This window comes from Zalophus californianus, chromosome 8, assembly GCF_009762305.2.
Source record: "Zalophus californianus isolate mZalCal1 chromosome 8, mZalCal1.pri.v2, whole genome shotgun sequence".
NCBI lineage: Eukaryota > Metazoa > Chordata > Mammalia > Carnivora > Otariidae > Zalophus > Zalophus californianus.
In genome coordinates this window covers 109726237-109751573 of record NC_045602.1, presented here as the reverse complement: position 1 = coordinate 109751573, position 25337 = coordinate 109726237, and the positions used below count along the sequence as shown (strand labels likewise).

Here is a 25337-nt window from a genome sequence, read left to right as displayed (position 1 = left end):
TTAAAGATTTTTATTTATTTGACAGAGACACAGAGAGGGAACACAAGCAGGGGGAGTGGGAGAGGGAGAAGCAGGCTTCCCGCTGAGCAGGGAGCCCGATGTGGGGCTCGATCCCAGGACCCTGAGATCATGAACTGAGCCGAAGGCAGACACTTAACGACTGAGCCACCCAGGTGCCCCAACTTATTTCCTTTCTTGCCATATTGCACTGGCTAGTGTCTCCAGTACCGTGTTGGATAGAAGTGGCAATGGCACTCATCTAAGTCAGGTTTTAAAAAAAAAGTTCATGTTTTTAGTATCTTTCAGTGGCCCTGTGAACTGCACTTAACAAGCAAGGTAGCACGTAGGTCTTGCCTTCTGATAGCTTGTCATGTGCAGTGTAATGACCCTTCACTCCAGGTCAGTAAGTTGACCAACCAGCACCTATTGCACATTTTCTGTCTCTTGGGCATGGGAAAGGAGAAATGACTCTTGGGGATAGTCCTTGCTCAATGGGGGGCAGGCACACCGTGAGTTCTGTGTGTGTACCCACAAGATATGTTGTGTGCAATCCCATGGTATTGTGTGTTCTCACTCATGTACAAAGAGACTGAATTGTTAACGAGCGGATAAGAACTAGTATTCTCCAAAGTAGACCTTTTTGGTCTCCTGGGAATTAGTCACATCCTTATTTCCGGGTTATGGTGAGTGCTTTAGGCACGGATGCTTCTTGAGAATGACTTTCAGGGTCTATGACTTGCTTGTTCTCTTAAATGTGCTTAAAAGTAGATCATCATGGGCTTCTGCTTGTGGGTTTGATTTTTGGAAGCTAAGAGTATGAGTTGTGGAGAGTAGGATGGATAAGGTGGGTTATCAGTTGGAGTAGTGAAACTTTGGGTCAGAAGGAAGAGGTGTTAACCATGAGGAAAGAGAGGTTTCCTTGTGTGGCTCTTAACCAGAGCTGGAGGCCACGCTCTAAGCCTATGAAGCCCTGCCTGAGGGTGGCTTCATAAGAAATATGCAGGCTTCCTTCAAAGGTGACGACTTTGAAACGCTGCTCATTTGAATCTATTCTATTTGTTAACAAATAAATGAGTTCGTGCACTGGTATCATATAGAACGTAGTCCCTGGAGCAAGACTACCTTGATTCAAATACTAGTTCTACCATTTTTTGGCTGTATGATCTTGAGCAAGTTGTTGAGGCTCTCTGAGGACTCTTACTTTCCTCATCTATAAAATGGACACAGTTAAACCTACTTCAGAGCGTCATGAGGATTAAATGAGATCCTGATGTAAAGTGCTTAATGAGAATCAGGGTGAGTATTATTAGCTGTTACACACCTGTTCCATTTCCCTTGGTCACATTGGGAGGGATGTAATTTAATCCAGGACAGGAGACTGTAGCCCTATGACAAACCCATGTTCAGTGAAGGCTGTCCCAGTTGGTAGCTGACACAAAGAATCATGTAGATGGACTAAATTTATCACTCCCAGCTGCACATTTCGGCCTTTAGTCAACATAGGCTAAGGACTGGCTACCATGTTGCTTATCACCAGACGAAAAAAACTCGGAGAGGAGGAGGCAAGCCGAAAGCCTGACTCCTTGGCAGTGGTACTGGGTGAGGAATTTGCTGAGGACTCCAGTTAAGGCCAAATGCCCAGCATCTTGTGACTGGATGGAGGAAAAGCAAACAATTTAACTCATTTTCTTCTTTATATTGTATACTTCAGAGACATGTTTAATTCATATTTCTAGCTCATGGGGAGGTTTTTCCCTTGAGTGGGATGGTGGGGGATGGGCAGCGTCACCTTCCTTCCTCTACTGAGCAGCCCAGGGCCGCCCTGTACCAGGGCTGGGTTACAGGGCAGACATCATTCGCATGAATGTGTGCTGACCAAATTCAAACTCACTTTAGGAGGGGAAACAAACCACGAATTGACACCAGCCACAGATGTTTGGCCGAGGAGCCCACATGTGCCAGTGTCCTGGGAGGGAGAGTGGGCGTGTGCTCATGCTCACAACCCTTCAGTGATGCCAGTGTCCAGAGTCCTTGACATGACCCTTAGTCCCTCATGCCGCGCCCCTGCCTGCCTTTTCAAAGTCATCTCTTGTAACTTTCTCTTTCCTCGCTGCCCACTTCGGCAAGCCTGAGCCACTTACATTCTCTCTCCTCTCCCTCATCTTTTCCTCTCCCTCTCACTGCCAACTGGCCAAGGTCACCTGGGTTGATCTCACAACCTCTGGGTTCTTCCCGGTCACGGCACATCATGTAGAAACAGCTCAGTTATGATATCTCCCCAATCTGAGCGAGGGCAGGGGACTGTCCTTCTTGCTCATGATTATAGTCAGTGTTGGGCACAGCCCAGTAACTGTTTGTTGAGTGAATGCTGGGGCTCAGACTTGGCCCTCCGGGGATGCCATGCCTGACCCAGGACTAGCTTCCTTTCCTCAGGGAGACTAGCCCAGTGTTTGGTGGGAGTTATGTGCCGGGCAGGCAGGGGACGCAATAGGACCGGGCTCCAAGGGACTGTTTGGTGCTTTCTGTTGATAAGGTGTGGGTTGGAGTTCTTGTTAAAATATGCCTGTGAAATGTATTTTTGTTCCTCGGCATACTGGGGCCTCCCTCCCCACCACACGTCCTGCCCCAGCATGGCCATCTTGCTTAAACAAGTCTGGGTTCCTCAGTAAAAGGGGCACTTTGTGTGGACCCGAGCAGGGCCAGGGGCGGGTCTCCTGGGAGGTCAGATTTCAGGGCTCCTTCTGCTCCCTCTCCCCCACAAACACTGGCCAGGCCACAGTTCTAGACTCTCCCTCCTGGGAGAGGTTGAAGCAGATACACTTGGGCAGCAGTTGCAGGGAAAGGGTTTGGGCATTTGGTTCTGGGAAAAAGGAAATGTGTGCAGACCTGGGTTCTCCCGTGGTTGGTCTTGTTTGGCCACATAGCGCCTTTGGTGGGGGCGAGTCCTTTCCCACCAGGCACCAAACATTTTGCTTTGTTTTCAGCAAGGGCCCAGCAAGAGAGCCTCCAAGGGCTCCCTCCCTCTCCCTCACAGACCCAGGGGGTCATAGAGGGCCATCTGGAAGCAAGGAGGCTGGCTGCCCTGGGGCAACTTGTCAGCCTGAACGTTGGCCCTGTTGGTGCAGCCTGAGTGTGGCACCCAGTGCCACGTTGATTCACCAAGCAAGAGGAGCTGTGGGCTCAGTATATCTGGGAACACTTGGAAGGTGGGGACTTTTGAGTTGGGGTTCTTTGGTCTGAAATGGAGGTGGGATGAGGGAGTGTGTTTTCAGTCTCCTGGGGTCTCTCTGGCAGGTCTATAACTTGACCCAGGAGTTCTTCCGGCATGGTAAACCAGTCAATGCTGAGAGTCAGAACAGTGTGGGGGTGTTCACCCGGGAGGAGGTGCGCAACCGCATCAGGGATGACCCTGAGGACCCAGAGGCCACCAAGCGCCTGAAGCTCGCCATGATCCAGCAGTACCTGAAGGTATCCTTGTACACTCAGAGCAGGTGCTGGTGGGAGGAAGACCGATTCTGGGGAGTCTGGGTCCAAGCAGGATGGCACTCCTTTGAGGTCCTGTTACGACCCCAGCCCAGCCCTGCTGGTCACCTAGCTCCTCTCTGGCTCTTCCCACAGGTGGAGAGCTGTGAGAGTAGCTCCCACAGCATGGACGAGGTGTCCCTGAGCGCCTTCGGGGAGTGGACCGAGATCCCCGGGGCCCACCACATCATCCCCTCGGGCTTCATGCGGGTTGTGGAGCTGCTGGCCGAGGGCATCCCCACCCATGTCATCCAGCTGGGGAAACCCGTCCGTTGTGTGCACTGGGACCAGGCCTCGGCCCGCCCCCGGGGCCCTGAGATTGAGCCCCGCGGCGAAGGTGACCACAACCATGACGCCGGGGAGGGCGGCCAGGGAGGAGAGGAGCCCCGGGGAGATGGGCGGGATGAGGACAAGCAGTGGCCGGTGCTGGTGGAGTGTGAGGACTGCGAGGTGATCCCGGCGGACCACGTGATCGTGACCGTGTCGCTGGGCGTGCTCAAGAGGCAGTACACCAGCTTCTTCCGGCCAGGCCTGCCCGCCGAGAAGGTGGCTGCCATCCACCGCCTGGGCATCGGCACCACCGACAAGATCTTTCTGGAATTTGAGGAGCCCTTCTGGGGCCCCGAGTGCAACAGCCTACAGTTTGTATGGGAGGACGAGGCGGAGAGCCGCACCCTCACCTACCCGCCGGAGCTCTGGTACCGCAAGATCTGCGGCTTCGATGTCCTCTACCCGCCCGAGCGCTACGGCCACGTGCTGAGCGGCTGGATCTGCGGGGAGGAGGCCCTCGTCATGGAGAAGTGCGACGACGAGGCGGTGGCCGAGATCTGCACAGAGATGCTGCGGCAGTTCACAGGTGTGTCCCCGCGCCTCTGGCCTCCGCCCGCCCCCCCCCCGCCTCTCGGGCACCGGCGGTAGCTCTCCGCAGCCCCTGATCCTGCCGGCTGAGGGGCGCGCCCACTGGGAGAGCCGCCGCACGGCGCCCGGGCTCCCAGATTGCGGGCCCCTCCCCGCAGCCCCCCTCTGGAACTTGAAACACTCAGAACCTTGGGCGCTGTGTTTCTTCTGAGGGCTGGTGGTAAAAAACTCAGGTATCACTCCCAAACCTCAGATTGCCCATTTCCTACTCCTACTGTCCTGCTAGGAGATGGATTAGCGTTTCACTCTCTGATTCTTTTAGTTGAACATTTTTTCATCCACTACCCCAGAAGAGCCTCACGAGAACCCCTGAAGTGGGAAGGGGAAACATGATGATCTGGAATATTTTTTCATACGGGAAAATTAGGGCCCCCGGAGGGATGAGGTGTTTTGCCGGGGGTGTCCACAAGGAGGCGCTGCGGGGGAAAATCGCTGGAGCACCCAGCATCCATCCTTCCTGCTGCGTCTTCCGTGCCTGCCCGCAGGGGCCTGGCCTTCTTGCAGCTGTGGCTGTGGGCTGGCAGTAGCCTGCTCAGGGGTGTCTTCTGTGTCTAGCCATTTCTTATCTTCCTTCCCCTTGGCTCTTCCAACTCCCCAACAGGGAACCCCAACATTCCAAAACCTCGGCGAATCCTGCGCTCGGCCTGGGGCAGCAACCCCTACTTCCGAGGCTCCTATTCGTACACGCAGGTGGGCTCTAGTGGGGCAGACGTGGAGAAGCTGGCCAAGCCCCTGCCGTACACCGAGAGCTCCAAGATGGCGGTGAGCGTGGGGGCAGGCTGAGGAGGGCCGGGGGGCCGGGGGCAGGTGTTTTGGGTGCGGGCTTGGTTGGCGGGCAGAGGGTGGGCAGTGCTCGCCGAGGGGTGCCAAGCGGAGACGGATGGAGTAGCTCCTGTGATGAAGGAGAAAACAAGGACATGTGCACTTAACATCTGGAAGAAAAGTTAGGATCAAAATTGAGATATTAAACGCTTTATTGAGCTAGTAGAAGCTGAGCCATTCCATGCTCTGCTGTCCGATATGGTAGCCATTAGCCACATTTCATTGAAATGAACTAATTAAAATTGAAATTAATGTATTAAATATCTAGTTCCTTGGTTGCACTGGCCACTTTTCAAGTTTGATAGTCACGTGTGCCTAGTGGTTGCTGTGTGGGGTTGTGTAGCAGCTCTAAAGCATTTCTATCACGGTGGAAAGTTCTCTTGGACAGCACTGATTCCACAGACGTAAGTTTCCCCGATATGGTTTATTTACTTCTTTTGCCTAATATGTTTCAGAAAATAAAATTGAGAATACTGACCCTCCCCCAAATTATATCAACTATATAATAAATCATAGAGAAAAAGAATAAATCTGAGAGAAACAATTGTATATATTTCTGGTCTTACAAAGTGGATTTCGAGTTCCCCCCAGCAAGCGCACACATACAATAAATGTTCAAACCCGAACAGAATTATACTTAGAACAATTCTTTGGTGTAAGTGGTGAAGATTTCCAGCGTGGGCTGTGCATGGCCCGGCTGTGCTCAGCAGGAGACATGAAGAGGCCCTTGCTGCTGCCACAGTCGCCCTCCTAAAAACCAAACCTCTTGTCACCTGCATCGTTAGGACTAGCGCCTATAGCACAAAGCGAAACAACATGAAAATAACTGGGGCTTAAACCAGACAGAATTTCCTTCTATCAGACAAGGGGAAATCCAGAGGTAGGTATCAGGACCCAATGTCATTGGCACCTGGCTCCATCTTCCAGGCCACTTTGTGGTTCTAGAGGGCTGTGAGGAGGCAAAAGAGGGGAACACCCCCCCACAAGACGTGCCTCTAAGCAACAGTGCACTTGGAGCTGATTGGCCAGAACTAAGTCACATGCCTATAGCAGCTGCAAAAGAGGTTGGGATGCATTTTTTTTTTTTTTTTAATGCTGGATGGCAATGAACCCGGTTAAAAATCAGGGCTCTGTGACGGAGGAGAAAGAGGAGAATGGATGTGGGAGGAGGCAGCTTGCCTTCTGCCACAATACGCCTCCCCGTGCCCTCCTGCAGCCCAACTACCTCTGCGGGCCGCTCCTCGTTGGTGGGTTAAAGCTTCCCTACGCCAAGTGCGTGGTCTGTGGACCAGCAGCGCCAGCATCATGGGGTGGGGGGGCGCCTTAGAAATGCAGGCTCTCCGCACCCCCTAGACCTGCTGAATGAGAAACAACATACTACAGGGTCCCCAGTTGGTGCCTTTGTACGTTCAGGTTGAGATACAGTGGGATAAAGTCCCAACTCAAGCTTGGGATGCAAGCATTCATTCTTTGCCTGGACCCCACCTAGACAGCTTGCTTTCTCGAGGGTGAGCCCTGGTTGTACCAAAATATTTCACTGTCCCTTGCTCTGATGCATTTTTGCCCCCATTTTTTCCTTCTTCCTGAAACGTCCTTTTGCCTGTTTGTTTACCTCGCATCTTCTGAGAAGGAGCCCAAAGATCCTGTCCTCTGGGAAGCTTTGTGCGATTCCCCCTTATGGTGGGCCTCTTTTCTGGGCTCTTGGCACCTTGCCCAAACACCCATCATGTCACACATGACGCCATTTAGTAACTGGGTTTCGTGTCTGGCTTCCCCACCAGCAAGGAAACTCCTCAAAGCAGCGGCCCGGTCACCTTTTATCTTCCAAGTGCTCAGAACAGTCCCTGGACCCTAATAGGGGCTCCATAAAGGTTTGTTAAATTACCGCCTAACTTTATTGAGTGCTTATGTTCTTCCAGGTTCTAAGTGCTTTAGATACATTATTTCAATTAATCCTTACAGCCACCCTCAGAAGCAGGTGGTACAAACCCATTTGGCAGGTGACAAAAATCAAGGCTTAGGAGGTTAAGCCACTAGCCCTGAGTTCACTGTAAGAGACACAATGAGCCTCTGAGACTGCAGAACCAACCAGGACTCCTAACAGCATCTGAGCAGAAAAAACTGAGGCCTGGATGTCTGGGGAAGAAGCAGGGGAAGGTGGCCAGGTGGGACGGGCAACTCCTCATCCCGCGGAAGCAGCAATACCTGCTGTCTGACTTGTAGTGTGGATAGGGGGGAGTTTCCGGGGGCAGACAGGTAGCCTCCCAGCCTTTCTCGCTCCTCTACCCTCACTTCCCCGTCCCCTGGCCCAGCCCATGCAGGTGCTGTTCTCGGGTGAGGCCACTCACCGCAAGTACTACTCCACCACCCATGGTGCTCTGCTCTCTGGCCAGCGCGAGGCCGCCCGTCTCATCGAGATGTACCGGGACCTCTTCCAGCAGGGGACCTGAGTGAGGGCCCTCTTCACTGCCGAGCGTGTTCCTTACAGAGCCACTAACTTGTGACTACCAGCCCTGCCCCTCGCTGCTGTGTGCTCCTCATTTTCTAATCCTCTGTAGACTGGATTTGTATCTTTGGTAGAGGTAGCCACCCGGACTGGCTTCAGATCTGGTCCTGTAGCTTTTCCTTTTCTCCATGCCGGGTGGTGACCAGGGTGGGGCCTGTTGATTTACCTCTGTGCTCTGACCCCCCCTCCCCTCCTGCCTTGTTATTGTAAGTGCCTTCAATACTTTGCATTTTGGGATAATAAAAGAGGCTTGCCCTTCCCATGCTCCTCAGCTTCTCTCTCTTCTTCCGTTTACCTCAGCCTCTTCACGTGTATGTGTGTCTCTAGTTTTTTTTTTTTTTTTTTTTTTTTAAGCCCATCCTTTTTGAGTGAGGGGATGGTGGGCGGGCTGTGACCTGGCTGTGCCCCCAGGAGGTAAGGTATCTGCCCTTACTGGAAGGAGTAACCCCTCACCTCTGGCTGTTTGTGGTTGTTTGCCTTCCTGCCGGCGAGACCCCTCAGGGATCAGGGCTCCTCACTACTCAGCTCAGCTCCTCCGGGATGGGCCTGTGGCTGCCCACTGGCCCTTTGCTGGACCTCTCAGAGCCCTACTGGGTGGCATGGCCACATGGAGTGAAGGTGAGTTCCACGGGAGGGGACATCTGTTGTGGCTTCATGTCAAGCTCAGATGTATTAATTATTAGTGAGTGTCACCTGGCCATGGGGCCCTAGGTCTGGCCTTTGGGGTGGTGGCTGCTGTTGACTTCTGGGAAGGCGGATAGTCTGGCCATTCTGGAGGGATGTTCTGAAGTGTTGCCCACCTGCTATATTCCAAGGGCCTATCACTTATTGGGGGTGTTAGTCTTTTCTGCTTTTTTTGCCGAGTGAAAGCACACACACACACTCCCCTCCCCCACTTGCACACGTGCACATGTACACACACTCACCTGTGCACGCACACACACGCACCTACATACACTCACTCCCCCACGATACACCACCCTGCACCCTTACACCAACATAGAACCACGTGTACACGCACACACAGAACCTTAAAGAACATTCAGTCATGTTCTTACTCCAGATTGCTAGTGATAGAGTTCGAATTGCCTAGAATTAAGGGATTTGGGAGGTGGAGGAAGTTGTGAACATCCAGGTGGGCCCCCAGGTTGGACTGTGTGAACTTAGGCTGGGGCCCCTTCTCAGAAGCGTAGGGCCCGGCTCCTGCTATGCCTACGTCCTCTCCCCTGTTGCCTGCGGTTATGATGGAGCTGTCCTCCACATGGACACACCCACCCGCGGGCCTGCCTGCATCCACTTACACGCACGCCCCTACCCTCGCTCTGCCAGGGTGGGTCCGCCTGGCGCTTATGTCAGGGACTCACATCACCTGACACATAACTTAAAAAATTTTGAGAAGAGCTTCTATTGATGTGGTGCAAGCTCAAAGGTCATGAAAGGGCACATGGGGCCCTCTCCTCCCACACCTGTCCCCAGTAGCATGGCTGCTCCCCCCAGCCCACGTTATTAGTGCCTTGGGCATCCATTTCCACTATGTCAATATAAATATGGGCCCTTCTCGCTCCTTTTTACACAAAAGTGACAAAGTATTCATCCCATCCCGCATTTTGCTTGTTTTAGTTAACGTAATGTATCTTGGAGATCTTTCATAACGGCACTTACGCAGACAATGTAAATTTGGACTTTACTGTGGTCGGGGGGTGCTGTCTCCTTCCTGGCCCACAGTTACTGTGCAGGAAGCACCATCTGTTGACTTCACCTTGGGAGGCACTGACCCAGTGCGCTGAACCCTCCCTGTGTCCTAGATTTTCCCCACTGACTAAGGTGGGGTGGATAGAAGTGGCCTGAAACATAAGTATGGGGGAAGAAAGTAATAAGCAGATGCTCAGGATCACTGGCAGAGGAATTTTAAAGGGCTCCGTGAGGGTGAAAGGGCCGTAAATGTTTATTCTGTGATTGCATGTTGGGCAGCTTCAGGTGTGGGCAAAGGGGAGGGAGGGAATATTCACTTAGAGCCAGCCACCTGCCTGGCACGGTGTCAGTCGTGAATGCTGGGCGCATGGGTCTCTTAATTTGGTATGGATGCCAACTCAGGCTGGGGAAGGCGATTTATCCCCACGGGGAGACAAATCCTCTAAGAGTTAAGTAATGGCCCCCAACGTCACTGAGGTCTGACTCCACATTGCAGGCTCTTTCTATTTATTGCACTGAAAAGAAGAGGCTGGTGCTGGGGAAAAAAAAACTGAGGCCATTGCTGGAGAGAGTGGAAATGGGTGCACTACCCTGGGAAAGTGTGTGGCCGATTCTACTAAAGCTAGCATGGGCCCCCCAGCATTTCCTTTCCACTCCTGGCTATACACCCAAGGGAAATGAATGCATAAGCCCACCAAACATATGTACCAGAATGTTCATGGCAGCATAGTTCGCAATGGCTAAAAACTGGAGACAGCTCAGGTGTCCATCGGTAGTAGAACAAACGGTGGTACATCCATACAATGGAATACTGTGCACCAACAGAAAAAAACAAGCTGATATTTGCAACATCGATTCATCTCAAAAACGTTAGGTTGAGTGAAAGAAGCCAGACACAAGGCTATATACTGTATGATTTTTTTAAATATGAGGTTCAAAAACCTACAAAACTATAGTGTTAGATATGAGGGGAGGGGTAGTGCTTGGGGTGCTTTCTGGGTTACAGAAATGTTCTGTATCTTGACCTGGATGGTGGTTGAATGGGTATAGACATTCGTAAAAATGCATTGGGTTATACACTGAAGATTTATGCACTTTTCTGTGTATATGATATAACTCAATTTAAGAAATTTAAAAAAGAGTCTGAGGACACCCATGCCAAAATATACGGTTGTGTTGACCCAGTGAATTCCTCCTTGCAGCAGAGATGAAGCATCCTGAGAGCAGATAAAGGGAGGAAGGACCTACTTATGTCGCCCTGGCTGCCTGATGATAAGCCCTGGCATTGCGTTAGCTAGTATGTCACCTTCATTGGATCCCTTGCCTATGTCGCCCCATCTGGGCATCGGCAGCCATGTGAGGGAGACAGGGACTGTTTCGCAGCAGAGGAGATTGAGGGTCCCAGAACAGCGTGGGACTGTTCAGGGCCACGCAGCTCGGAGATCATGCCATCTGAAAGGGAGAGAGCGGTCCTGGGAGGAAGGTGAGGACAGGTGCGGGAGGGGTGGCCCTGGAGAGTTGGCCACAGCCTTCCAGGGTGCCACCTCCACATCAAACAATCACATAATGTGGGGAGCATTTATGGTTTGCAGCTCCACCAACAGATGTGAAGCAGATAAAAGCAAGGGCCATTCGGAAGCAAGACAGACTAGATGTACCAGGAACAGAGGATGAGTTCCTTGTTGTGACTAGGGCTCTGAGGCAACCTTGGCATTGAGGGACACTCAGAGGACTCTATCAGGGGTGCCAAATGTGGCATGCACAGGCCACCACCCACGTCAACGCCTGCTAAACAGTTCCTATCCCCCATAGAAAGTCACTTGAGAGGAAATTTCTCCTCTGGCATGGGATTCTAGGAGGATGGTTGCATTGGTGTCTTGTGCTGTGGGCATCGGTGGATCCATGAGCAAGGTATTCAATTGTGGTCTTGTGGAAGCCTCAGAAATGTTCCTTCCCAGGGTACTTGGCAGGTACTGTGTCTTCCCCCCTTTGCTGGTATGGGACAGGTTAGCAGTTAGCTCCTACTTTGTTGGAGCCTTGTGGAATGTCTGCGCCGCCCACAAACTGATGTAGGAGAGAAGCATTTCTGGTTTGAGCCACCCTGCGTTTACTTGGGCCTGTTGAGATGAGCACAAGGGTAACCCCAAGATGCAGAGCGAGGTGGGCTGCTGGCTCAGTTCTAGAAAATCGCCTATTTAGTGAATGGTCTGCCAAACATAATGGTAGAGTTACATGCTTTCTCATAATGTTGAGGCTACTCCTGATTGGTGTAGGGTAATCAAATCTCAACAGATGGGAGGAGTTGTGGCCCACTAAGGTGGCATCCAGGACATCTAAGTGCATGGTAGGCATGTAATAGAAGAAGGGAAGGGGCTGCTCACAAGCCCTGCTTCATACTGTTTAATCAGAGATGTGGATACAAGAGCTGGTCTCGCCTCTCATGAATCTAGAAGTGGCTGTTGAACACTGATTTTGCAGGCACTGATTTTTCAAAACCTGGCTCTCTGTTAGAGGATGCAAAATGCCGGCATATTTTATTACAGTGAGCTCAGTATTTGAGCACTTTTGAGACAACGCCCCCCCCACCCGGGTTTCCCTTGTCAGCTCTCCCCCTTCATCCTCTGAAGCCCCTGTCTCCTCACTGTCAACAGACAACAATGTCTCCTGCTTCATAGTCTCAGTAGAAGCCACTGGAGGCAACTTCCTTGCCAAATCTACAAATAGCTACTCTTCACACCCATCCTGATTGGGACCGCCCCTGTTCCCCCCCCCCCCCCCAACAAAGGAAGTATGTGACTCTCCACTTGTGCATCTCATGACCCAAACTCAGGGACCTTCCCTCATCCTTTCCTCTCCGCCTTCTCTCTACTCTATCCTTCCCATCCACATTTCAAGATGGGAAAGACAAGAGCATCACCACCTTCCCTTGCCTTCCTTTCAGCCAAGTTTCACACTAGCATTTTCTACACTTGCTCTTCTGCATTCTCACTGTCCTCACCCCAGCGGTTGTTGGTGGGGATCCTTAGGTTGCAGACAGAGACACAGGAAGGGCTGGGCTGGCTCCCCTTCTCACCAAGGCTAGGAGAGGTGGGGAGGATCCGCTGCTGACTCCAGGGTGTCTGGAAGCAGGGGCAATTCATGGTCTGAAGCAGTCCTCTGGCGCCACCTGCTGGCCACATGGGACTACAGCCTTCTTGCTGCAGGGAGAACGTGTGTGCTGGATTCTCTGTGGGCTTTTCTGAGTTCAACAAGAACATCCAACAAATCACAGGAAGTATCTTTAATTTACATTGAATAAGTGAATAAAATAAGATTGTAACTTCTTCTAGAGTACCACTTATTTTTCATTCTTAACAGTAAAAAGAGACCTTGTTGGCCCTAAGATAAACTGTTTTCTTTCCCCCCCTCCACATTTCATTCCTTCCTCCCTCTCTCCCTCTCCCCCTCTTTCCCTTTCTCCTTTCCCTTCCCTTTCTCTATCAGACTTTTAGTGCTTTCCTTTTGTTATTTTTTTAAATTATTATTTATTTACTTGACAGAGAGAGAGAGAGAGAGAGAGAGAGCACAAGCAGGGGGAGCGGGAGAGGGAGAAGCAGGCTCCCTGCCAAGCAGGGAGACCCATGTGGGGCTCAATCCCAGGACCCTGGGATCATGACCTGAGCCGAAGGCAGAGGCTCAACGACTGAGCCACCCAGGCGCCCTTAGTGCTTTCTTTTTGTATGCCAGCCTCGAAAAAGATTTAATTATGCTTTAACAAATACATTCACTAAAGAAATAGATTAAAAATTGAACTTGTTTCCCAAACAAACAGAAGTTGGACTGTATGATTTAAATTCTTTTAAATTTGTTGAGTTTGTTTAATGGTCCAGGATATGGTCTATCTTGGTACATGATCTATGGGGCTTGCGAAGAGGATGTGTATTCTGCTATTGCTGCGTGGAATGTTCTATAGATGTGGATTTGATCCTGTTGGTGGATGGTATTATTGGTTTCTTCTATATCCTTGTGGATTTTCTGTCTAATTCTAGCAATTGTTGAGAGAATAGTGTTGAAGGATCTAACTAAGATTATGTAGTTATCCTTCTGGTTCCATCAGTTTTCTTTCGTGGTGTCGATCGACTGTTCTGGAACAGTTTTAGCCTTAAGAAAAGGTAAATATATAGAATCCCCTGCCTCCAACCATTTTCCCTATTATTAACATCTTACATTAATATCATATGTTTGTTACAACTAATGAACCAATGATGGTGGGTTATCGTTCACAAAAGTCTATAGTTGACTCAGATTTCTTTAGTTTTTACCTAATGTCCCTTTTTCTGTTCCAGAATTCCACCCAGGATACTATGTTACATTTAGTTGTCATGTTCTCTTAGGTTCCTCTTGGTTGTGACATTTTCTCTGACTCTGCTTGTTTTTGACGATGTTATCAGTGTTGAGAAGTGCAGTCAGGTATATTGTAGGATGCCCCTCTACTGGAATTTGTCTGATGTTTTTCTCATGACTAGACTGGGGTTATAGATTTGGGGGAGGAAAACCACAGAAGTCAAGTGCCATTCCATCTCATCATATCAAGGGCACACACCACCAACAGGATTTGTGACTGTTGATATTGACCTTGCTCACTTGACAGAGGTGGTGTTGGTGAGGTTTCTGCGCCGTAAAGTTATTCTTTTCCCCTTTCCGTGCCCCAGTCTTTGGAAGGAAGTCACTATGGGCAGCCACAGGTAAGAGTTATTTATGCTCCCCTCCTTTAGAGTATCTACCTTAGTCTTTTAGAATTCTTCTGCACAGGAGGATTCTTTCCTCTCTCCCCCAGCCCTTTATTAATTTATTCAGTCATTTCTATGTATCAGAATGGACTCATGGATATTTATTTTACACTTTGGATTATCCAATACTACTTAATTTTGTTATTAAATTTTTCCAGCTTTGACCATTGGGAACTCTTTCAGTTGGCTCCTATGTCCCTTTGACATTTGTGTGTGTGTGTTTCTTTTTTTGAACAGTTCTTTACTTTTTGGCACTATAAGATATTCCAGGTTTAGCTTGTCTCTGTCCTGCCCCAGTCATAGAAGCAGCCATTTCTTTTTTTTTTTTTTACTTTTATTTATTTATTTTATTTATTTTTTTAATTTTATTTTATTATGTTATGTCACCATACATTACATCATTAGTTTTTGATGTAGTGTTCCATGATTCATTGTTTGCGTATAGCACCCAGTGCTCCATGCAGTACGTGCCCTACTTAATACCCATCACCAGGCTAACCCATCCCCCCACCCCCCTCCCCTCTAGAACCCTCAGTTTGTTTCTCAGGGTCCATAGTCTCTCATGGTTCGTCTCCCCCTCCGATTTCCTCCCCTTCATTTTTCCCTTCCTACTATCTTCTTCTTCTTCTTTTTTTAAACATATAATGTATTCTTTGTTTCAGAGGTACAGGTCTGTGATTCAACAGTCTTACACAATTCACAGTGCTCACCATAGCACATACCCTCCCCAATGTCCATCACCCAGCCACCCCGTCCCTCCCACCCCCCACCACTCCAGCAACCCTCAGTTTGTTTCCTGAGATTAAGAATTCCTCATATCAGTGAGGTCATATGATACTTGTCTTTCTCTGACTGACTTATTTCGCTTAGCATAATACCCTCCAGTTCCATCCACGTCATTGCAAATGGCAAGATTTTGGGGGTTTTTTGATGGCTGCATAATATTCCATTGTACATATATACCACATCTTCTTTATCCATTCATCTGTTGATGGACATCTGGGCTCTTTCCATAGTTTGGCTATTGTGGACATTGAGAAGCAGCCATTTCTTGATGCAACCCTAGCTCCTTTTGATAGGGGATGGTGTTAGAAACCAAGGTTTGGGTATTAGGTGTGCTTGTGGCTATGGGGGTGATGCTGCTTCTAGGATCTCTTAGCTGACAGAGCTATGTGTATACCAACCATGTCTATATACATATCTATGGATATTTTAATAGGTAACTATCTGTATCTATATTAAGTGAGAATTCTTAGGGATGTCTTCCTTACCACATGGATCATTCTAGCTGCCTCCCATCCCCTTCATTCCTGAAGGGTATTTTCACTGGATGTAAGATTCTGATGGGCAGCTCTTTTCTTTCAGCATTTAACTGCTGTGCTTTTCTTCTGGCTTCTGCGATTCTGATGAGTAATCTGCTGTCTTTAGAATTGTGTTTCCCTAGAAGAAGGTGTCATTTCTCTCTTGGTTCTCTCACGATTTTCTCTCAAGTTGCCAAAGCTTTCAGACTCAGCATCCAGGTAATCCCCTTTAATGAAGTTTTCTGGTGATGTTACTGTCTTATCTATAACTCCCTACCCCTTCTGGTCAATGTCTGTCTTCTGAATTCCCAAAGCACCGCAGTTTCCTTCTTTATTGTACTTCTTCACTGTACTTGTCTTGTTTGCTAATAATGTGCCCTTGTGTCTTAGGTGGTTCACAGAGATTGATCTTTGTATCCCCATAGCACCCAAGTATTTAATAAGGGTGCAAAAAAAGTTTATTATGTGGATGAAAGTAATAATAGAATTGGTGTAAAATTCTCAGGTTTTTAAAAATTAATTTTTAATGACATAACTAGTTGTGAAAATATTCTCCTAAAAATAAAGGAACGTTACAGACACAGCTAGAGTTTCCTGTGATCATTTCCTTAATTCTGATCCCCCCCCTTTAAGGATTTGGTGTTTGTCCTACCAAAATATAAAAATCTATTTCTACATCCATAATATGTGAAAGTAAATTATATTGTGTTTTGTACGTATGTGTATTTTTAGATAAATGGAATTGCCCTGGAACATGTTCTCTTTCAGTTTGCTTTTTGTTCACACAACAAAAGGAGAACTCTCTGCTTAAATTATGTATCTCATATATTCCTTTTAGCTGATAGATAGCATTTCATTGTATGACCATACTTCATTTAAGTATCCACTTTACCAAGGATGGATGTTTTGTTGTTTCTAGTTATTCGTTATTATAAACAATGCTGCAATAACCATAGACAATGCCCCTGTATGCACTGTGTAAAGGTCCCTGGATCATGGGGCATAGTGTTTTCAGTTTTGGAAGACACTGCCAAATTATCCTGAAAAGAGGTTTACCAAATATATACTCCCACAAATCGGGTATGAGAATACTCGTATTTATGCAATTTTGCCATCACTCAGTGTAATGAAAAATTCATGGCTTTTTTTGTTTGTTTGTTTGTTTGTTTGTCATCAGGTAGGTAAAACCAGGTGTCTTATTTTTGTTTTAATTGCATTTTCCAAATACTGATTTTTTTCTTATGATTATTAGACATTTGGGTTTTTTTCCCCCCCCGTGGGTTGTCTGTCCTATCCCTTAGCCCACATTTCTGGTATTGTCTTTTTCTTAGTGATTTGTAGGAGCTTAAAAAAATATATTAAGGATAATAGTCTTTTTGTCCGTGATATGAATTGCAAATATTTTCTTCCAGTCAGCTGCATTGTTTATGGAGTCTTTTCACATATAAAAGCTTTACACTCAGAAATGAACAAACTTATCAACCTTTTCTTTTTTTGTATTGTTTTGTTTTTAGAGAGAGAGAGAGAGTGCGAGTAGGAGGGGGAAGGGCAGAGGGAGAGGAGAGACAGAATCTAAAACAGGCTCCACGCTCAGCACAGAGCCCAGCTCGGGGCTTGATCCCAGACCACGAGATCATGACCTGAGCTGAAACCAAGAGTCGGACACGTAACCGACTGAGCCACCCAGGCATCCCATCAATTTTGTGCTTTTTATAACCTATTTAAGAATATGCATTTCTATCCCAAGTCATAAAGCTAGTATTCTATGTTTTTTAAATAATTCTTAAACTTTTATTTTATATCTTTAGATCTTCAGTGGACTTGTGGTTTGAGGCAGGGGTGTGGATTTACGCTTATTTCTCATTGTCGGCTGGCTTTCCCAATATTACTTGTTGCATGACCCACCCTTTCCCCACTGATTTGAAATGTCGTCAAATGATTATGGCTGGGGAATAGGAGGGCTATTTGTTTTTGAATATTGGTTTATACTTGGCTACATTGCAAACTCTTTTATTAGTTTCAGTTGTGTGTCAGTTCTTTTTCTTGGGTTTTCCTGGTAGAAGATCATATTACTTGCAAAGTTAGATAGTCCTGTTTCTTTACTGTCAATGTACCTGTTGTTTCTTTTTCTCTTTTCTTATTGCATTAGTATAGTTACTGGTACAATGCTGAGTAAAGCAGTGATAGGAGGATCATAGCCTTGCTTCTGACTTTAATGGGAATGCTTCTGAAGTTTCTAATAAGTACGCTATTTGTTTTTGATTTCTGGTGGATACCTTTGATCTGGTTAAAGAAATTCCCTTCTGTATCTAGTTCATAACTGTTTTATTATGAATGAATATTGAATTTTATCAAATGCTTTTTCTGTATCTATTGGAGATTATCATAGGATTTTTCTCCTTTTATCTGTTAATGTGTTAGTTACATTAATATTTCTAATATTTTCCTTGTATCTTGGAGACAGTCTTTACCTTGTTGTATTAGTCAGCTTAAGCTAAATTCTGCTCTGGTATCAAACAATCCCTAAATCTTAGTGAATTACAACAGAAGTTTATTTATTGCTCATGTCATGTGAGCACTAAGGATTGATTTCATGTCTTCTTAATTCTAGGACCCACGTTGATGGAGCATCTCATGGTAGATGGAAAAGAGAGATACTGGAACATCTTAACATTTCTACTCAGGAGTGGCATATGTTACTTCGATTCACATTTCATTGGTCAAAGCCAATCAGTGGCTGAGCTTGATGTCGGTGAATAGGCATAGAATCCTCCTGCAGAAAAGTGCCCAGCGAGTTGGGCAGCAGATGTTGTCATAATTACAATACATTCTATCACACTGGTCATGACATAGTATTACTCTAAGATGTTGCTGGATTTCATGCACAAATATTTGTGTAGGCTTTTGTATCTGTGTTCACAAGTGACCTAAGATTTTTTTTGTCTTGGGCTTTCCAGGGCTTTTTTTTCTTCCCCTCTTGGGCTTTTAAAATAATTTGGGTAGCCTTGCATCTTTTTACTATATACATTGGAAAAATATGTATAGAATGTTAATTATCTGTTTTCTGGAATTTTAAAGAACTTGCAAAACTTGTTGGACTTGGTTTTTTGGAAGTAGAACCTTGCAGTCAAAGTTTTCATTTCTTTTATGGTTAACTTTCTTTTATGGTTAACTTTCTGTGAACGTTTTCTACTTTTTGGGGGGAGATGCAATATTGGCGATTTATATTTTTTTAGAAAATTGGCCTTTTCGTGATGGTTTAAACATTTACTGCTTAAAAATGGTTCACAGTGTTCTCTGTGACTTTAGTCGTACCCCCCTTTTGCTTCAGACTTGTTCTTTTTCATTGTGTTTACGTTGACTGGGCTTTTTCAAAAGGTACTGTTTTAAAAGAAGCATTCTTTCGTGCTTGGAAATATCTGCCTCTTGCCTTTATGCCTGAATGATACCCTGTTTAGCTTCAAAAACCACAGTCTCTCTATCACTCTTTCTGTTCTTCAAAGCACATGTACAACAGGGCTTTTACTTCTCACAAAAAATGTGAGCTGGGCCCCAGTGACAAACCAGGAAACCTAGGGCTGGGGATGGTGGGGTCCCTGTTCTAGGCCAGAGGAGTGGGTGTTCCAGTCTGGACCCGTGTTTGTTCTAGCTCAGTGCAAGAACTAGATTGGTGTTGCCACTTGTGGTAGATGATGACAGTGACCTTGGTTCTTCCCTTCTCCCCATGACCCCAGGCTTTGCCATGTGACCTTGGTTCTTCCCTTCTCCCCATGACCCCAGGCTTTGCCATGTGACCTTGCACTCATGCCCCAGAAGAGGTTACTATGGGCTGAATTGGGTCCCCCACAGATTCATATGTTCATGTCCTAACCCAGCTACTTGTGATGGATTGGAAGATTAATTAGCAAATATCCAATCACTCTCCTTTCCCTCTGGGAGCAGTTTAGTTTCCTGCCCCAGTCACGTTAGGCTTGGCCCTCTGACTTGTTTCACCCAATGGAATGTGAACAAACATGATGTGATATGAGCAGAAGTTTTAAATATGCTTGCACAGCTGGGCTTTGCTTCTCATGCACTTGCCATTTGTCATGAGAAGAACGTGCCCCCGATAGCTGATGTTTCCAGGAGGCGATGGAGGAAAGGGGAACAGATCCGAACCCATGGAAGCCTGGAACCAAACCTAGGATCTGCAGACAGACACATAAGCGAGAAAAACAAAACGCTTGCTCTTGTAACCTGTGCATTTAGGGGTGGCTTGTTTTGCAATATTATCGTGGCAATAGCTGACTGATACGCCTCTCTTTGGGGAGTTGCTCAGTCCAAGAGGGTTATTTCTAGGCACTGGTGATAGGATGAGCAATGGGCCCATAGATGGGGAAGCCACCCAGCGTATAAGGGTGGCTCAATCCTACCAATGGGCCTGCAGGAATGGGCCAAGGGATTCAGTTCCCTGGAGGATGCATTCCATGGCTTGACTCTGGCTCAGAGAGCTGGAGACAGAAGCCACTGGGCATTCTTTTAGTTCTGTTTTATCAGTCTGAGGAAAGATCTTCTACCCCCAACTACCCAGTTCTCAGCTAATGAAGAACTTCGTTCTAAAAATTCAGAGCTGCTGGCTACTCTTCTTCCATCAAACGGAACATCTGAGAACCTAGACCATTCTATTCTGCTCTCAGGTCCCTTCTGATCCCAGACCCATAAGCCTGGACAGTCCAGTGAGCATGAAGTCTTTGCTGAAGGTAGAAAGTTCCTGCAGGGAATCAGGAGGATGGGGGCATCATTACTGTGTCCTCAGCTACTCAGCAGTCCTTGGGCAGTGGAGCAGGGACTGGAAGTTAGATAACTGGGTGGGCTCTTCTTGGGTTTATGGGTGGGGAGTGGGGAGATATGCAGTGAAGAGGGTAGAGCTTTTCCTTACCAACTCCCAGCCAGTGATGCCTTTGTTGTAGAGGGCAAAGCTCAGGCAAGGGCCCCTGAGTCTCTTCTCCTCAGCTGAACTTCCTCAGCTCTGGAGTCCCCACTGTTTCCAAATGGTTGGCTGATACCCTTACTTTTCAGTCCTGTTTTGAATTTCTATCCTCTTTTTAGGCCTTTGTTGATGTTTTAAGGGGAAGGGGTCTTATAAAGGGCTTGACAGGCTGGCATCTTAAGTCGGAAGTCTCTGTCCTTGATTTAAAAAAGGCTTTTCTACACCAACCGTGTGTATGAATTTCAGTAGCAAAGTCAGGAGAAAATTTGTATGTGGACAACCACAGAATTTGTGTATGGAGTTAGTGCTGGATGTCCCAAATGCGGATTTGGGACATGGGCATTCCTATGGATGGCGACACGGAAAGAAAGGAAACCTGCGAATAGAGCTTTAGGACATGCCTCTATATAGGGGGAGACCAAAGAGGGACAGGAAAAAGAAAGACATTCCTGAGTTGGTTAGGGGCTCCTAACAGGGCAGGCAGGTCTGGATGGTAGCTTGAGAATGCTGAGCGTGGGGATGGCCTGTGGAAATGCCATCTGCAAAATCTTCTAGACTCTACCTCTTCTCGTCATTCATTTCCATCCCTGTGGCCAGTGGCCCGAACACCACCATCTCTTGCCTGGACCGTGGCAGCCCTCTCTCTAACTGGCCTCCTGCTTCTGCTCTGGTTCCTCTTTCTCTTTATTAGCCCAACATAACGGCCGGAGTGATCTGTTCCCCCCAAGTCCGTTCCTGTCTCTTCTTTGTTCAAGCCCGCCGAAGGCTCCACCTGAATCACCTTGCCCCACCTGGAAAGCCAGCGTCCTGCTGTGATTTGCACAGCCCCGTGTACTTTGGCTCTCATCACCTCCTGCGGCTGGCCCCTTCAGCGCCTGCTCCCCTCTTTTGCCTGATAGGTTCTACCTACTCGGTCCTCCTCGCTCATCTTCAAACACACCAGGCCTCCTCCTAAGCCGGGACTTTTGCACCTGCTCCTCCCTCTGCCTGGAATGCTCTTTCCCAGAGATCAGCACGGCTCACTCCTTTACGCTCTTCAGGCCTTTCTCCTACATCACCTTCTCCCTGAGGACCTCCCTGGGTACTTGATCTCAAAGTGCAATCTCCTCCCTCCCCAACACTTCTATTTCCTTTCCCTGTTATGTTTCTTTTGCTTGTCACCATCTACTGTATATTTTGTTTATGTTGTTTAGTACACATCACTCCTGTCTCTTCTGAAATGAGGACTCTGTGGAGGCAGAGATTTTTTTCTTTTGTACACTGATGCCTCCCCATCTGCTGGGCACATAAGTAGATGCTCAGTAAATATTATCAAATGCATACACTGTTCAATGACCGTCATGTGGCCATTTGTTATTGGCTGGTGGGGACTAGCTGGTTGAAAGGCATCAGAGGGCACCTGGGCCCCCACCTGTGCAGTTCACATCTGGGGTTGGAGGAACACCAGCTGCCAAATCTGCAAGAGGACCAGGCACTTGACACTTGTTGGCTTGCCCTAGATGTTCCCTGAGAGCTGAGACATAAAAGCTGTCAAGACTGGTTTCTGAGGGTGCCAGTCTGAAATGGGTCCATGATGGATGAAGCCGGAGACAGGCAAAGTGAACTTAAAGGCACAGAGAGGGACAGAAGGCTGGGACTGAAGCCTGAGTCATTTGGATGGGTGGACGTATCATGGGAACAGAGGCAGGATGTGCAAGGAGGTGAAGATGTGGACGGGATGGAGCCCTATGCCTGGTGCACTCAATCAACAACTCTTCCTATTAACGTCTCTGCTCAGCCTCTGAACTCACTAAGGGACTTTCAGACCACAGTTTGGCTTCCCATCAAGTTTGTTTGTCATCATGAAGATAGTGGCTTGTGTATATAGTTAGGCTCTACTTCCCATTAAAAATTAGTACATTGGTCTTGGGCTTATGCAGTTCATGTCCTAGTGAGTTAGGCTGTCTGTGTCAGCTTATATGAGACTGGTGACTGTGGAATCCTGACCAGACCCATTTTCTAGACTTGTAATATCAAGGACTGCGCCTTGGCTGGGGGCGAGTTCACGGAGCAAATAATACCTCCTCAAGCCTTTTGAGACACAGCCAAGTGCCAATATTTCCTGGATTCTCTTTCAAAAATCCTATACATTTGGTCCGTCTGGGAAGATGCCCTCAGGGCTGAGGGCTTCCAGAAAAAGCCCTTTGCATCAGGTTCCTAGTTAGAAGGGGGACTGTTTCTGCCATTGCAGATTAGCTAAGTGGATGCAGGCTTGAAATGTGTTGCCTGGCGTAGGTAGTAGGCACTGAGAGCTGCCCGCTCCAAAGCCATTCCTTCCTTCTTCCTACTGCCAGGTCCCGATTTTGTTCAGGATAGCAGTGTGCCCAATGAGAGGCAGTGATCCTCGTTGCCCTAAAGCAAGGGTTGACAAACTTTTCCTGTAAAGGGCAAGATAGTGACATTTAGGCTTTGTGAGCCAAGAGGAAACCTCCGTATAATTTTCCCATTGTGACACAATCTTTTGACTTCTTCCCCCCCATCCTGCCCCAACCATTTAAAAATGTAAAACTCATTCTTAGTTTGTGGGTTGTACAAAATCAGGTGGTGGGCTGACCACAGACCTCGGCCCCCAAGCGCCCAGCGTTTGAGGTTAGCAGTCTCCCTTGCAGGTCATGGGATAAAAGCAGACCTTTCTCCTCCCCACCCACCACCCCCCCCCCCCCGTTTTGAATAAGAATGTGGATTATGGAAACATTGATCATGATTAGGCAACAAGGAGGCTACAAGTCAACATACCAGAGATTAGAATGCAAAGACCTGCAAAGGACAATGCTAGCAACCTCCCACCTTGTAACTTGTCAAGTGAGAAAAATACTGCCCCGCATTTAAGCAGCTGTCCATCAGCGTCCTTATTACTTACAGTTGCATTCTTAACCTTTCCAGCATGCTGGAGATGTCCATGGCTGTCTGCCTCTGCCCGATCTGGGAGCATCGCTCCAACTGTGGACACTGGTCCCCGGACAGCTGTTTTGTACCATGTGATCTGACCCACCTCCATCTGCCTGCCCAGCTGATCAGGCACCAAATTAGCCAGTCCAGAGGCTGACCAGTGACCCATGTGGCTTGGCTCAGAGATCAGTGGGACCAACCTGGGTCACCCGTAGGAGTGGGAATGGGGACCCCTTCTTCAGATTTGGCAGGACGGAAAGAGGTAGACACACAGTATGGTGGAGTTGAGTGAATGGCGAGGCCCTGGAGGGCCGGTCCACAGACGTCACAGGGGAGGGCCCTGCAACTAACTGCCTCCGATGCATCCCTCCCTCCATCCCTCGGGAGCTCAGACTGTCGTGGCCCCAGCTCCTGGATTTCTTCTTGATTCTAAATGCATCCTGCCATTCCTGCTTAGTTCTTCCCCAGACCAGAGCAGTTTGAGAATGTGGGCTGGGGTCCTGTTCAGCATGCCTTTTGTTTCCTCGCTCCTGCCAGGGTGTGGCTGAGGGAAGGGAAGAAAGCCAGCTCCAAATGGCGGGGGAGTCCAGGGCAGCCCCCCTGCCGGAAGGCCCCGCCTCCAGCACCACCTGGGTCCGCAGGGCTCCCCAGAGGGCTATTCTGAGCAGAGACTGTGGACCTGTTTAGCCTTGACAAGCATCTGGTTTTGTGCTTCGCTGGAGCCACAAGAAGTAGGGGGGAAAAAAAAAGGAAATTCTTTCCAAGTGGCCGGTGAACATGTAGCTCCCTGGGGGTGTAACAGGATGGAAATAGAAACAGGGTCAGGAGGGCACTGAGGAGTCGGGGCTCTGACAGGTCACTGAAAGGAGGGTGACTGAGGTCCCAAACTTTCTGCCAGGACCTGTCAGCGCCTGGAGCAGGAGGGACTAAGGACTTGGAGTGGGGCTCCAGGTGGAGGGTTGGGTGGGCTGGAAGACCCAAAACGCAGGTGTTCTGTAGAATTCCCAGGCACAGCTTGCTCTCTGGCTGGGGGAGGACACAGGCTCCACCCTTGTGAGGGCTGGTGGAACCAGTGGGGGTGAGGGTCTCGCAAAGACAGTGATGTTGAGCATTAGGTGGGCAGTGGGGCAGTGTCCCAGGGAAGGGTCAGTGAGCCAACTCCATCAATCCAGGATTTAATGAACACCCAGCCCTGAGCAGCTCTGGGGACAGGGAGCCCTCTCCCCATACATAGGTATGGATTCTGTCATTGGGCTCTAGGCCAGGATGATCTTGGTATGAGCTACCAGTGAGGCTGAGGGACACTTGGGGCTTAGTTTTGAGCAGGGGATCTAGGAAGATCTTGGGAAGATGAAGGAGGGGAGAAGGTGGGCAGTCTCAGGGCTTCCGGGAGCTTACGGCCTCAGCACCAGTGGCCTTGTCATGCCCACATGGAGTCGAGGAGACGGCCTTGCGGGAGGCGAGTGGGCTTGTATTTGGGGTGCTTGGGAACCACCAAAGGGGAGGGGGAACACACATCTGGAGTTACCGACAAACCCTTGGGAGCCATTTATGTACAAGTGGTCATTGAGATGATCTGGAGTGGATGAGATTGCGTGGAGAGTTGAGAAAAGGGAGAGGAAAACCTTGGGGGACATATAAGGGCAGAGAGAGGCGCCTGCGCAGGAGGCAGAGAGAGAGAGAGAGAGAGAGAGAGAGAAAGAGAGAGAGAGTAGTCAGGGGACCAGAAGAGATCCCAGGGGCGTGGCTCGGGCAGGGAGAAGAACATTGCAGCCACCAGTGTGGACTGTGGCAGAGACAGAGGAGATTGAGGAACTGGAACGTCCCAGGTGACTTGCAAAAGCAGTTCTGGGGGCTGGGGACAGAGGTCCCTGAACGAGTGTGGGAAGCACGGCAAGATGGGTGGCGAG

General features: G+C 48.4%; 1 protein-coding gene across 6 annotated transcripts in view; it reads left to right on the top strand.

Annotated features, from left to right (window-relative positions):
• SMOX (spermine oxidase) overlaps positions 1 to 25337 on the top strand; it is a 198729-nt gene that overhangs the window by 29543 nt on the left and 143849 nt on the right. For 2 of the 6 annotated variants that reach the window (XM_027622843.1, XM_027622842.1), the window contains exons 4-8: positions 3295 to 3468; positions 3619 to 4378; positions 5042 to 5202; positions 7044 to 7133; positions 7575 to 8033. In XM_027622843.1, the coding sequence (XP_027478644.1) occupies positions 3295 to 3468; positions 3619 to 4378; positions 5042 to 5202; positions 7044 to 7133; positions 7575 to 7712 (1323 nt within the window). In that variant the 3' untranslated portion in view covers positions 7713 to 8033. Of the gene's footprint in view, positions 1 to 3294; positions 3469 to 3618; positions 4379 to 5041; positions 5203 to 7043; positions 7134 to 7574; positions 8062 to 18141; positions 22393 to 25337 lie in introns of those variants that run through there. The other 4 variants (XM_027622848.2, XM_027622846.1, XM_027622845.1 and 1 more) reach the window with 4 other exon arrangements.